General features: G+C 55.1%; 3 protein-coding genes across 3 annotated transcripts; 1 reads left to right on the forward strand and 2 right to left on the reverse strand.

Annotated features, from left to right (window-relative positions):
- The first annotated feature begins 3,017 nt into the window (after positions 1-3,017).
- On the forward strand, positions 3,018-3,737 carry LOC135195932 (spidroin-1-like). Its single transcript, XM_064222433.1, has one exon. The coding sequence runs from the start codon at positions 3,018-3,020 to the stop codon at positions 3,735-3,737; it is 720 nt and encodes a 239-aa protein (XP_064078503.1).
- A 2,620-nt stretch (positions 3,738-6,357) lies between these two features.
- LOC135195933 (uncharacterized) lies at positions 6,358-7,448 on the reverse strand. Its single transcript, XM_064222434.1, has 2 exons — positions 7,202-7,448; positions 6,358-6,866 (listed from the first exon to the last, which is right to left on the reverse strand). Exons 1-2 carry the CDS (start codon positions 7,446-7,448, stop codon positions 6,358-6,360), a joined length of 756 nt encoding a protein of 251 aa, XP_064078504.1.
- A 1,271-nt stretch (positions 7,449-8,719) lies between these two features.
- Positions 8,720-9,451, reverse strand: LOC135195934 (uncharacterized). The gene is made up of 2 exons (XM_064222436.1): positions 9,379-9,451; positions 8,720-9,210 (listed from the first exon to the last, which is right to left on the reverse strand). The coding sequence occupies exons 1-2, from the start codon at positions 9,449-9,451 to the stop codon at positions 8,720-8,722; spliced, it is 564 nt and encodes a 187-aa protein (XP_064078506.1).
- Between the last annotated feature and the right edge of the window lie 4,666 nt (positions 9,452-14,117).

Below are 14,117 nucleotides of genomic sequence, written 5' to 3' on the forward strand. Positions count from 1 at the left end.
ACTGTAATTAAATAAATAGTTTCTCTTATAAGATCTGTGAGAAGCCCCATGAATAAAATATGCCTGAAAAATGTCTGCAGGTCAGTGCATGAAGCATGTAGTCAATAATATGTAGCATGTAAGATACAGAACTGATTTTTGTCAATTCTGTGTTTGAAGATTTCCTGACAAGAAATTGCAGAAGGGATAAAAAGCCAAACTGTGGATCACACATATTGCAGCAAGCAATTTTGGGCCCTTCAAAAAACATGTAATGCCTTGGGGGATGAAGGAGGTATGGTGAAGTGTTATAAGTTACATAACATATTCAGATTATTTTCCTTTGTATTTTTTAAGATGTAAATGTAGAAGGACAAAATAGAGATAGTAAATATTCTGAAATAGATTTTTTTTTTATTTTATAGTAATAGTCTTATATTTTATAGTAGCAGGGTGGGAAGGCGGTGGGGGGAGGTGGTTTGGGCCGAGCCAGGGGTGGGATGGCGGGGAGGAGGGTTGGGCCGCCAGGGGAGAGAAGAAGAGGTGGGTTGGGCCGCCAGGGTAGGGAATAAGGGGTGGAGGGTTGGGCTGCCAGGGGTGGGCCGGTTGGGAGGCGGGTTGGGCCGCCAGGGGAGGGATGGCGGGGAGGCGGGTTGGGCCTCCAGGGGTGGCTCAGCTGGGAGGCGGGGAGGCTGGTTGAGCCGCCAGGGGAGGAACGACAGGGGAGGGAAGGCAGGTTGGGCGGACAGGGGTGGGACGGCGGGGAGGCTGGTTGAATCACCAGGGGAGGGACGGCGGGTTAGGCTGCCAGTGGTGGAATGTTAGGGAGGCGTGTTGAGCCGCCAGGGGAGGGACAGCGGGGAAGGCAGGTTGGGCCACCAGGGGTGACCTTACCTAACCTTACCTTATATCTTGTTCGGGTTGCCCCAGGTCCCTCAGTGTGAGGCACCTCTAATGTCTACCAGAGAGTTGCTAGTACATCTTCCGGTATATTTTGCATCTTCCAATCTTCTATTCTAGCTGTGGGTACCATATCATATTGCAATATTCAAGTGGACTATGAACATATGTTTTATAAAGCATAATCATGTATTCAGCTTTTCTTGTTTTGAAATGTCGTATCAACATTCCAATTTTTGCTTTACATTTTGCTAATAGAATTGCTATTTGATCATTGCATAACATGTTCCTATTCATCATCACTCCAAGGTCTTTAACTGCTTCCTTATTTGTGATTGTCTCATTATTAGGTCCCCTATATGCATATAGCTTTCCTTCTCTGTCTCCATAATTTATTGATTCAAATTTATCAGAGTTAAATACCATCCTATTTACCTCTGCCCAATCATATACTTTGTTAAGGTCTCTTTGTAGCGCGTTCGGCAAAACTACTCACTACCGAGTCCTTAACATTACTGTCTATGTCTGCAATCATAATAACAAACAGTAATGCAGCTAACCCCGTACCTTGAGGCACACCGGATATTACCTTAGCTTCATCTGATTCCTCATAGTTTGCAATAAATATCTGTTTTCTGTTGTGTAAAAATTCTTTTAACCATCTTCCTAGTTTATCCACTATATTATGTTTTCTAATTTTCTTCGCTAATATATTATGACCTACCTTGTCAAAAGCTTTTGCAAAGTCTAGATAAACCACATCTGTTTCATTTCCGCTTTTCATTTTTTTGTATATGTTTTCACGGTGGACTAACATTTGAGTTTGTGTACTTTTTCCGGGTACGAAACCATGTTGTCCTATATTAAACAAATTATTTTTAATTAAATGTTTCATAATATTTTTCTTCATTACCTTTTCATACACTTTCATAATATGTGATGTTAGACTCACAGGCCTATAATTACTTGCCTCTAGTCTTGATCCACTTTTGAAAGTAGGGGTAATATATGCTAATTTGTGCTCATCATAAATTTTGCCTGTATCTACAATTTGTCTTAATAATATTGCAAGTGGGACAGCAGGGAGGCGGGTTGGACGGCGGGGAGACGGGTTGGGCCGCGAGGGGTGGGAAGGCCGGGAGGCAGGTTGGGTCACCAGGGGTGGGAAGGCAGGGAGGGCGGGCGGATTGGGTCGCCAGAGGTGGGAAGGCAGGGAGGCGGGTTGGGTCGCCAGGGGTGGGAAGGCAGGGAGGCGGGTTGGGTCGCCAGGGGTGGGATGACAGGGAGGCGGGTTGGGTGGCGCCAGGTTTTGGGGGATGCAGGGAGGCGGGTTTGGGGGTCGCCAGGGGTTTGGGGTGGGATGGCAGGGAGGCGGGTTGGGTGGGGTGGGGTTGGGTTTCGCCAGGGGGGGTGGGATGGCAGGGAGGCGGGTTTTGGGGGCCCGGGGGGCCGGGGCCCCGGCGGGGGTGGGAAGGCAGGGGGGGGCGGGGTTGGGTCACCAGGGGGGGTGGGAAGGCAGGAGGGCGGGTTTGGGGCCGCGAGGGGTGGGAAGGCAGGGAGGCGGGGTTGGGCGCGAGGGGTGGGAAGGAGGGCGGGCCGGGTTGGGGATTCCCCCCAGGGGTGGGTGGCAGGGAGGGCGGGTTGGGTCCCCGCCCAGGGGTGGGGGTGGAGTGGCAGGCAGGCCCCGGGGTTTTTTTGGGGTCCAGGGAGGGTCCATGGGCAAAGGGGAGGCCGGGGTGGGGGGGTTCGCCCAGGGGGTGGGGGGGAAAGGCAGAGGCCCCACCGTGGTTGTTGGGGTTTTACCCCGGGCAAGGGGGTTGGGATGGGCAGGGAAGGGGGCGTTGGGTTTTTTTGGGGCCGCAGGGGTGGGGTGGGATGGGCAACCAGGGACAGGGGGGCGGGGTTGGGTCGCCAGGGGTGGGATTGGGGGCAGGGAGGCGGGGTTTTGGGGTCCCCCCGCCAGGGGTTGGGGAGGAAAAGGGCAGGGGGGGAAAAGGCGGGTGTTGGGTGGGGTTCGCAGGGGTTGGGGATTGGGGCAAGGGGAGGGCGGGGTTTGGGGTCCCCCCCCGCCAGGGGGGGGTGGGGGATTGGGCAAGGGGAAAAAAAAGGGGCGGGTTTTGGGGTCCGCCAGGGGTGGGATGGCCGGGAAAGGGGAGGCGGGTTTTTTGGTCCCCCCGCCCAGGGGTTGGGAAGGACAAGGGAAAGGGGGCGGGGCCGGGTGTGTTGGGGGTCCCGCAGGGGGCCCTGGCGAAGGCAGGGAGGCCGGGTTGGGGTCACCAGGGGCGGGAAGGCAGGGAGGCGGTTTGGGTCACCAGGGGTGGGAAGGCAGGGAGGCGGGTTTGGGTCACCAGGGGCGGGCGGAAAGGGCAGGGAGCGGGGTTGGGTCACCCAGGGGTGGGATGGCAGGGAGGCGGGTTGGGTCACCAGGGGTGGGGAGATTGGGCAGGGGGGAGGAGGGGGCCGGGTTGGGTCACCAGGGTGGGAAGGCAGGGAGGCGGGTTGGGCCGTCACCAGGGGTGGGAAGGCAGGAGGCGGGTTGGTTGGGTCACCAGGGGTGGGAAGGCAGGGAGGGGGCGGGTTGGGTCACCCAGGGGTGGGATGTGGCAGGGGAGGGGGCGGGTTGGGTCACCAGGGGTGGGGAAGGCAGGGAGGCGGGTTGGGTCACCAGGGTGGGGATTGGCAGGGAGGCGGGTTGGGTCCACCAGGGGTGGGAAGGCAGGGTTAGGCGGGTTGGGTCACCAGGGGTGTTTGGGCGGTGGGATGGCAGGGAGGGGTCGGGTTGGGTTCACCAGGGTGAAGGATGGCAGGGTAGGCGGGTTTGGGTTGGGGTTTCACCAGGGGTGGGATTGGCAGGGTAGGGGGCGCGGTTTGGGTCACCAGGGGTGGATGGCAGGTAGGCGGGTTTGGGTCACCAGGGGTGCGGATGGCAGGGAGGCGGTTGGGTCACCAGGGGTGGGATGGGCAGGGAGGGCGGGTTGGGTCACCAAGGGGGGTGGATGGCAGGGAGGGGGCGGGTTGGGTCACAGGGGTGGGATGGGCAGGGAGGCGGGTTGGGTCACCAGGGGTGGGATGGCAGGGAGGCGGGTTGGTCACCAGGGGGTGTATGGCAGGAGGGGTAGGCGGGTTGGGTCACCAGGGGGGGGTGGGATGGCAGGGAGGCGGGGGTTGGGGTCACCAGGGGTGGGATGGCAGGGAGGCAGGTTGGGTCACCAGGGGTGGAAGGGATGGGCAGGGGTGGAAGGCAGAGGTTGGGTCAGGGGGTAAAAGGCAGGGGGGCGGAGGCGGGTGGGTCACCAGGCGGTGGGAGGCAGGGAGGCGGGTTGGGTAACAGGGGTTGGTAGGCAGGCAAGGCGGGTTTGGGTCATCCAGGGGGTGGGAAGGCAGGGAGGCGGGTTGGGTCACCAGGGGTGGTAAGGCAGGGAGGCGGGTTGGGTCACCAGGGGTGGTAAGGCAGGGAGGCGGGTCTTGGGTCACAGGGGTGGGTGGCAGGGAAGGCGGGTTGGGTCACCAGGGGTGGGAGGCAGGGGGAAGGCGGGTTGGGGTCGCCGGGGGTGGGAAGGCAGGGAGGCGGGTTTGGGTTCACCAGGGGTGGGAGGCAGGGAGGCGGGTTGGGTCAACCAGGGGTGGAAGGAAGGGAGGCGGGTTGGGTTGGAGGGGTCAGGAGGGGTTTGGGTAATTAAGGGGGCAAGGGAAGGGCGGGTTGGGCTAACCAGGGTGGGATTGGGTCCCCAGGGGGGGAAGGCGGGGAGGCGGGTCACCAAGGGGTGGGGAGGCAGAGGTCGGGGTTGGGTCCAGGGAGGGGTGGGTAAGGGCAGGGAGGCGGGTTGGGTCACCAGGGTGGGAGGGCAGGGAAGGCGGGGTTGGGCGGGTCACCAGGGGTGGGAAGGCAGGGAGGCGGGTTGGGTACCAGGGGTGGGAAGGCAGGGAGGCGGGTGGTCACCAGGGTGGGAAGGCAGGAGGGGCGGGTGGGAGCAGGGAGGGTTGGGATGGGGGGGCAGGGAGGGCGAGGGTGGGTCCCAGGGGTTGGGAAGGCAGGAGACTGGGCGGTTGGCGGGTCACAGGGGTGGGATGGCGGAGGGTTTGGTTGGGTCACCAGGGGGGTGGCAGGGAGGCGGGTTGGGTCACCAGGGGTGGGTGGGATGGGCAGGGCCAGGGGGCCGGGCGGGTGGGGAGTTCACCAGGGGGTGGGTAGGCAGGGAGGCGGGTGGGGCACCAGGGGTGGGAAGGCAGGGAGGCGGGGTGGGTTCACCAGGGGTGGGGAAGGCAGGGAGGCGGGTTGGGGTCACCCAGGGGTGGGAGGAAGGGGCAAGGGGAGGCGGGTTGGGTCACCAGGGGTGGTTAAGGCAGGCGGGGTTGGGGCCACCAGGGGTGGGAAGGGCAGGGAGGGGTGGGGGTTGGGCACAGGGTGGGATGTGGGTTTTTAGGGGAAGGGAGGGTGGGTTGGGGTCACCAAGGGGTGGGTGGAAGGCAGGGAGGCGGGTTGGGTCACCAGGGGGGGAAGGAGGGAGGCGGGGTTGGGTCACCAGGGGTGGGAAGGAGGGAGGGCGGGTTGGGTCACCAGGGGTGGGTGGCTGGGAGGGCGGGGGTTGGGTCACCGGGGTGGGAAGGCAGGGAGGCGGGTTGGGTCAAACCCAGGGGTGGGTGGCAGGGAGGCGGGTTTGGGTCACCAAGGGGTGGGAAGGCAGGGAGGCGGGTTTGGGTCACCAGGGGTGGGTGGCAGGGAGGCGGGTTGGTTCACCACGGGGGTGGGTGGCAGGGAGGCGGGTTGGGTTTTTCACCAGGGGTGGTTAAGGCAGGGAGGCGGGTTGGGTGGGTGACCAGGGGTGGGAAGGCAGGGAGGCGGGTTGGGTCACCAGGGGTGGGATGGCAGGGGGGCAGGGAGGCGGGTTGGGTCACCAGGGGTTGGAAGGCAAGGGGAGGCGGGTGGGGTCAACCAGGGGTGGGAAGGCAGGGAGGGGTTGGGGTCGCCAGGGGTGGGATGGCAGGGAGGGCGGGTTTGGGTCAACCAGGGGTGGGCGGAAGGGAGGGGCGGGTTTGGGTCACCAGGGGTGGGATGGCAGGGAGGCGGGTTTGGGCCAAACCAGGGGTGGTAAGGCCAGGGAGGCGGGTTTGGGTACCAGGGGTGTGAAGGCGGGGAGGCGGGGGTTGGGTTCACCAGGGTTTGGGTGGGCCGGGAGGCGGGTTGGGTCACCAAGGGGTGGGAAGGCAGGGAGGCGGGTTGGGTCCAAACCAGGGGTGGGAAGGCAGGGAGGCGGGGTTGGGTTCACCCAGGGGGTGGGAAGGCAGGGGAGGCGGGTTTGGGTCACCAGGGGTGGGTGGAAAGGGAGGCGGGTTGGGTCCAGGGGTGGTAAGGCAGGGAGGGCGGGTTGGGTACCAGGGGTGGGAAGGCAGGGAGGCGGGTTGGGTCCACCAGAGGGGGGATGGCAGGGAGGCGGGTTGGGTGTCACCGGATGGTGGTAAGGAAGGAGGCGGGTTGGGTCACCATGGGTGGGATGGCAGGGAGGCGGGGTTTGGGTCACCAGGGGGTGGTAAGGCAGGGAGGCTGGTTGGGTCACCAGGGGGGGAATGGGCAGGGGCGGCGGGTTGGTGGGTCACCAGGGGTTGGGAAGGCAGGGAGGGGGTTGTTGGGGTCACCAGGGGTGGGAAGGCAAGGGAGGCGAGTTGGGTCACCAGGGTGGGAAGGAAGGGAGGCGGGTTTGGGTCCACAAGGGGTGGGAAGGCAGGGAGCGGGTTTAGGTCACCAGGGGTGCGTATAAAGGCAGGGAGGCGGGTTTTTGGTTCACCAGGGGTGGGAAGGCAGGGAGGCGGGTTTGGGTCACCAGGGGGTGGGAAGGCAGGGAGGCGGGTTTGGGTCAACCAGGAGTGGGTAAGGCAGGGAGGCAGGAGGAGGGTTGGGTCACCAGGGGTGGTAAGGCAGGGAGGCGGGTTGGGCACAGGGGTGGGAAGTGAGGCAGGGAGGCGGGTTGGAGTCACCAGGGGTGGGATGGCTAGGGGAAGGCGGGTTGGGTCACCAGGGGTGGGATGCAGGGGAGGGGGTTGGTCACACAGGGTGGGATGGCAGGGAGGCGGGTTGGGTCAACAGTGGTGGTAAGGCAGGGAGGGGTTGGGTCACCTAGGGTGTGAAGGCAGGAGGCGGGTGGGTCACCAGGGTGGGAAGGCAGGGAGGCGGGTTGGGTCAACAGGGGTGGAGAAGGCAGGGAGGCGGGTTGGGTCACCCGGGTGGGAGGACGGCAGGGAGGCGGGTTGGGTCACCAGGGGTGGGAAGACGAAGGGGCGGGTTGGGTCACCAGTGGTGGGATGGCAGGGAGGCGGGTTGGGTCACCAGGGGTGGTTAAGGCAGGGGAGGCGGGTTGGGTAACCAGTAAACGGGTGGGACGGCGGGACGGCGGGTGGGTCGACCAGAGGTGGAGGCAGGGAGGCGGGTGGGGTACCAGGGGTTGGTAAGGCAGGAGGCGGGTTGGGTCTACCAGGGGTGGGATGCAGGAGGGGGTGGGCCACAGGGGTGGTAAGGCAGGAGGTCTGGTTGGGTCACCAGGGGTGGGCAGGGAGGGGCGGGTTGGGTTCACCATGGGGGGAAGGCAGGGAGGGCCGGGTTGGGTCACCAGGGGTGGGGAACGGCAGGGAGGCGGGAGGTTGGGTTGTCACCAGGGGTGGTAAGGCAGGAGGCGGGTGGGCACCAGGGGAGGTGGGAAGGGGCAGGGGAGGCGGGTTAGGGGTCACCAGGGCGGTTGGGTTAAGGCAGGGAGGCGGGTTGGGTCGGGCGGGTTGGGAAGGGGCAAGGGAGGAGGGGTGGGCACCAGGGGTCGGGAGAAGGGGGAGGCGGGTTTGGTCACCAGGGCAGTGGTAAGGCAGGGGGAAGGCAGGTTGGGTCACCAGTAGGTGGGAATGCAGGAGGGGCGTGGGTGTCACCAGGGGGGATGGATTGGCAGGGAGGCGGGTTGGGTCACCAGGGGTGGGAAGGCAGGGAGGCGGGTTGGGTCACCAGGGGTGGGATGGCAGGGAGGCGGGTTGGGTCACCAGGGGTGGGAAGGCAGGGAGGCGGGTTGGGTCACCAGGGGTCGGGAAGGAAGGGCAGGGAGGGGGCGGGTTGGGTCACAGGGGTGGGAAGAAGGGAGGGAGGCGGGTTGGGTCACCAGGGGTGGGAAGGCAGGGAGGCGGGTTGGGTCACCAGGGGTGGGAAGGCAGGGAGGCGGGTTGGGTCACCAGGGGCGGGGGGGAAGGCAGGGAGGCGGGTTGGGGTCACAGGGGTGGGAAGGCAGGGAGGCGGGTTGGGTCACCAGGGGTGGGAAGGCAGGGGAGGCGGGCGGGGTTGGGTCACAGGGGTGGGAAGGCAGAGAGGCGGTTGGTTCACCAGGGGTGGTAAGGGCAGGGAGGCGGTTGGGTCACCAGGGGTGGGTGCCGGGCAGGGAGGCGGGTTGGGTCACCAGGGTGGGAAGGAGGGAGGGGGCGGGTTGGGTCACCAGGGTGGGAAGGCAGGGAGGTTCGGGTTTGGGTCACCAGGGGTGGGTTGGTAACCGGGGCCCCAGGGAGGGGCTTGGGTGGGGTCACCAGGGGGGGGAAGGGCAGGGAGGCGGGTGGGGTCACCAGGGGGGGGTTGGCAGGGAGGCGGGTTGGGTCACCAGGGGGGGAAGGCAGGGAGGCGGGGTTGGGCCGGGCCAGGGGTGGGGCAGGGCGGGAGAACGGGTGGGTGGGGCAGGGCAGGGGAGGGAGGGCGGGTTGGGTCACCCATGGGTGGAAGGCAGGGAGGGGCGGGGGGGGTTGGGTCACCAGGGGTGGTAAGGCCAGGGAGGCGGGTTGGGTCACCAGGGTGGTAAGGCAGGGAGGCGGGTTGGGTTGGGGGTCACCAGGCGGGTTGGGATGGCAGGGAGGCGGGTTGGGTCGCCAGGGGTGGGCTGGCATAGGCGGGCGGGTTTGGGCCGGGCCAGGGGTGGGCGGTCGGGCGGGGTTGGGCCCCGGGGTGGGTTTGGGCCGGGGGCCAGGGGAAAGGGGTGGGAGGGCAGGGAGGCGGATTGGGCCGCCAGGGGTGGGCCACCGGCAGGGAAGCCGGTTGGGCGCCAGGTCTTGCTGTGAGGTCAGGAGGAGCGGGTTGGGCTGCTAGGGGAGGGTGGGGGAAGGGCGGGTAGGCAGGTTGGGCAGTTGGGGTGCTGGTTGGGTGTAGGAAGGTGTGGGAGCTGAGTTGGCAGCAGGGTTGCAGGGATGGTGGGAAGATGGGTTGGTCCGGAGGGGGTACAGGGGCGTTGGGGAGGTGGGTTGAGCTGGCGGGGCACAGGGAGAATGGAGAGGTGGTTGGGGAGCCGTGGTGCAAGGATGGTGGAGAGGCTGGTGGGGCACCTGTGGTACAGGAACAGTGGGTTAGGCTGGTTTGGCACCAAATGTTACTGCGCTCAACTGTCTTGTGCTCAAATGTCGGCGCTCAAATGTCGGCGCTCAATTGTCGGCGCTCATTTGTCTTATGCTCAAAAGTCGGTGAAATGTAGGCAGGGTGATCCATTTAAGTACGTGTACGGTGAGGAAGCCGGATGGGTCGCCAGAGCATGGGAATGTCAGGAGGTAGTTTGGCCTGCCTTGTCATGGGGACTTTGGGGAGGCGGGTTGGTCTACCAGAACACTAGGACTGTGGGGAGGCTGTTCCGGCTGCCAGAGCATGGGATCCGGGGAGGCAGTTTGGTCCACCTTAGAGCAAGGTCAGTGGGGAGGTGGTTGTGCAGCCAGGGCACAGGGATGGTGGGGGGGAGGGTTGGGCAGTTGGGGTGCAGGGACGGTTGGGAGGCAGGTTAGGGAAGCTGGATGTGTCGCCAGAGCACGGGGATGTTGGGAAGCAGTTTGGCATGCCTGGTCACGGGGACAGTGGGGAGGTGGCTTGATCCACCGGAGCATGGGAACTGAGGTGGGGCTGGTGGTTGGGCTGCCAGAGCATGTGATTGCAGGGAGGCAGTTTGGTCCATCTTGGTGCATATACTGTGGGGAGGCGGTTTTGAAGCCTCAGCACAGGGATGGGGCGGGTTGGGGGTGTAAGAACGAATAATCAAAAACTTTTCAGTCAGCTAGTATAACTTTCCCAAAGATTGCGTCGGTAAAAAGCGGGAGGGTAGTACAGGTAGCCTGAAAGGCTCAAAGGGTTAAATTAGCAACCATAAGCCGAACATTGCAGAATTCAGTAAATATTTTTAGATGAACTATAATCAAAGATGACCTAGTAACTATATTCTTTTGAGGAAATAAAATCATTATCGTGATCATTTTATAATGGAACAAACTTTTCGACTTCTAAGCTCCAAACTCCAGTAGCCAAGACATACAAAGACAGAATTGTCTTAAGTGTGTGTCATCGATCTTTCTCAGCATGATGATCACAAGAATTTTCATACATAAATGTTGGGGGTAATTATCTGAATGAGCGTGCTGCCTTTTCCAATATATTTCTATTTAAGACTTTCAAATAGCGACTTACATGTATATAATTTTTGGCCAAAACTTCGTATTTCGGGGCTTTAGAAATAGAAAAATTCAAAGCTGCTTTTCCGCGAATATTCTCTTTTTGTTGTAGTTAAAATCGCTTCCTGGAAATATTGAAATATTATTAATCAGTAATCTGGTAATTGGTCCCTCTGTGGTAGAGGCCCGCGCTTTCCATTACAGGTAGTCCTTTTGAAATGGAAATTATTTCATATTCTTGCACCATCTGATGTGGCTTCTAAAAAAAAAAAGAATGTGAAATGTTGGCTAGGAATATTTCAGAAAAAGTGCTGAAATGACGATTCCTAAGTCTTCCGGTACATTGTGTTATAGACAAATTGCGAATTCAATTCTGCCTTGCTTAGAATATAATGCACACCATCTGAAATGCTCCTGTTCGTGCGCAATTGTACATATACGTGTGTATGAGTGAGCGCCGTTGAATTTTTGTGTAAGTAAACGCAATCACATCTAAATCAAAGTAAGATAAATGAGATATCCCAAAGCCATAAACTTCAGTTGCTAGAACAGGAATGCAATTATTGGTGATGATTTTCAGAACGGCTGAGCTCAAGTTTGTACAATAGAGGCCGCGAGAATGGAGACAGATATGAAAAGATCTCGAGACCGATGCCTGCAATAGTATCTAAAATATGAGCAAAAACATTCATTTCCAGCTAGAAAGAAAATATTCGAATCAACTCTGCCTATAAGAACGTTTTAGGGAAAGCATCTTTAGATATGAAACTAATGATTTGTACAAAAGCGGATACGTCATACAAGGACGGAGGGTGTTGCTTCAAGAGTGGTTGGCACGTAAAGATTTTGTCAAGCTTCTCGAAGATAGACTTAAGCAAATACAAAATGTGATCATTCGCAATAATCGATAACAATACAGAGAGTAAAATGGTTTAGTACACAGAAACGAAGGAGGTTTCATCTGCCCTATTCACATACAATACTATAGACATCGGCAGTAAGACCATCATACAAGATTAAGAGACTTGGAACGAGCTTCTTAAGAGGAATGAGGAGAAAAGGAGGCTTCAGTGATTTAAGTGATTACTGCAAGGTTGTACAAACGATTTAGTGTCTTTCATACCCAATGATTTATTTATACTTCTTACAGCAACAACGTCCATAATTTTCAATAACCACCCAGAAGAATCGTATTTCATGTAAGATGGCCTTTCCAACCTGTCATATTTATGCAGTCTTTCTCTGAAAACAAAGGAAACAGGTTTCGAATATGTGTTCTGTGAAACTAAAAGTCTGTCCATTCTAGGAAACATTGTTTGGAAACAAAGTCTGCAAACTGTTTACAAACAGTTTCTTGGACAGTTTGGACAGGCCTTAAGGAAGGGAAAACCCCATCATTTTTTTTTTTTTCTTTACAACAAAAATGCACCATTAGAAGTTCGGAAGTGGTAATGCAGTCCATTGAGATAGAGGTTTTAAATCCCACAAAACCTTCACAAAGCTTGCAAAGAAGATTCACAAATGAAACGGGTAAAAATCAAGATATTAATGGGAAATTGTTAATATTTCTCCCATCTTGCAAGATATGCAAATAGTATTATAATGGAATACATGGGTAATATATTTTCCTCTTAGATATAACATATTGAACACTAATCGGCACTTGGAAATTTTCCAAACACTATTTTAGATTATGCAAAAGATCTGGTATACAACCTCAAATACTGAGTAGTAAAATAAGTTGCGTAAAAGAACCATACACAAAATTCATGTAAATCATTTACTGTTACATACATGAAGCCATGCAGCACAAAATATGATAGCTACGAAAATATGAATTTTACTGAAAAAAAAATACATAGCAAATTGAAACCATCACTTCGTTTTGGAAAACACGTATCAATTAATTTGAAAATGAGGTACGTTTTATATAAAAAAAATAAAAGTAACAGAGTATTCTAGAAAAAAAATTTAAAACGTTTGCATTTGCATTAACATCTCGCACAGTGCAGTTCAGAAGTCTGCCCCTTAAGAGTATATCTCCTATTACATTAAGGATACCGCGTAGACACTGACAAAACCAATAAAAAACGAAGCATTTTCTGTAAATGTACCCGCAAATAATAATATCTGCGGAATAGGAAACCACAACGATGTCTACGGTAGCATCTGTGTGTGTGTGTGTGTGTGTGTGTGTTTATGTATGGCCAGTAAAAAAGCGTGGTTTAGACGATAACACAAGTGTTGGTCCCAATTATTTTCCTTTACCCTATAACCGCTTTCATTTACTAAAAACTACAAAAAAAAATTGTACAGTCAAGATTAGTATTTTAAAGAAACCTTTTTTCCAAAAATATTTTGAAAAGAAATAATTGTTTCCTTATGGTGTTAATCTTCCAAGAATCCAGGTGATCCAGTGAAAGTGAAGGTTGCTCACGGAATTCGTCATTGTTACATATGCTGTTACTTCGTCGAATTGTGCAACTTACTCATATTATTCGGCTTTAATTAATAAAAAGAAATCAATTAATGACATACACTAAGAGCAGTAGAATACTGGAATTGCTGTCTGCGTATACAATTATAATCTGCAATTTTACTCGAAACGGTAATGAGAATTGTTACATCACTTACGGTTTCAACTGAAATTTGCGAACAAGTGGACTCGGACTCAGGTCTTTTCGTAATTAGTTCCGCTATTTCATCTTCCAATTCCTTCTTCAGAGAGAGAGGAGAGATGTCATAAATACGTAATAACCCTCTCTGGTAATGGCCTGAAGTATAGAAAGCTCAAGTACCGACCATATTAGTAGAGTATGTAGGATTCGATCATTAATTCGTAAATTGCGAGACGATAACTGCATGTTCTTTTGAAAACCCGATGGTTTAGACCATTTGAGCCAATATTACTGAATTTACCCCGTCTGTTTCAGTTTTTTTTTTTTTTTTTTTTTTTTTTTTTTTTTTTTTTTTTTTTTTTTTTTTTTTTTTTTTTTTTTTTTTTTTTTTTTTTTTTGTCTCCAAAATTTTGCGCAAAAGGGAATTTTGAGTGACTTTTCGTCATTTTCTAGTGTAATTGTTCTTGAACTGGTAAACGAGGCGAGTTACTTCGTGAAGTTTTCTTAATACAAACGCTTCCTGTTTGTAAAATACCATTCCCTTCCTACTCCTCCCTTCCCATTTTCCCTCTCCCTCTCACCTCTCCCGTTCAGTTTATTTCTCCAAGGATACTGATCGCTAATATGTTTTTGTTTGTTTTCGTTTTATGTTAAACCAGCATCGCACTGGAACGGACTCTACTCTCAAAGCATCTTTTAATGATTTTAAGGATTACTGATCATTCAGCGAATTATTGATATGCCTCGGTATTTTCATTTTAACCAGTTGTACAATTCTCCTCAAATAACTACGTGATACGTGCGATTCCTAACTGGGTACGTCATTTGGATCTTTCCTAGATAGTGACACTCAAGGGTTTTAACCCGCTCAGTCCCGTACCTAGATTTTTTTTTAATGGGGGGGGGGCGTTTTTTTCCAAAACTGGAGCTTTTCTTCTATAAATGTCATTGCATATACAGTTATATACAAGATTAAATACTTGAAAATGTTATTTTAGTTATATTGAGAAGAAAAATTGGGTATGCGGACTTTGGCTAACAGAATTTTATTTTTAATGTTGGAAGTTTGTACAAAAATTCAAGAATATTTCTTCAGTTTTATTGATTGATTCATTTACTATGTTAACAATAACATGCATATTACCTTATTTGTTGTTATGTTATATACTTTGTCTTAACAAAAAA

This window comes from Macrobrachium nipponense, chromosome 17, assembly GCF_015104395.2.
Source record: "Macrobrachium nipponense isolate FS-2020 chromosome 17, ASM1510439v2, whole genome shotgun sequence".
Lineage (NCBI taxonomy): Eukaryota > Metazoa > Arthropoda > Malacostraca > Decapoda > Palaemonidae > Macrobrachium > Macrobrachium nipponense.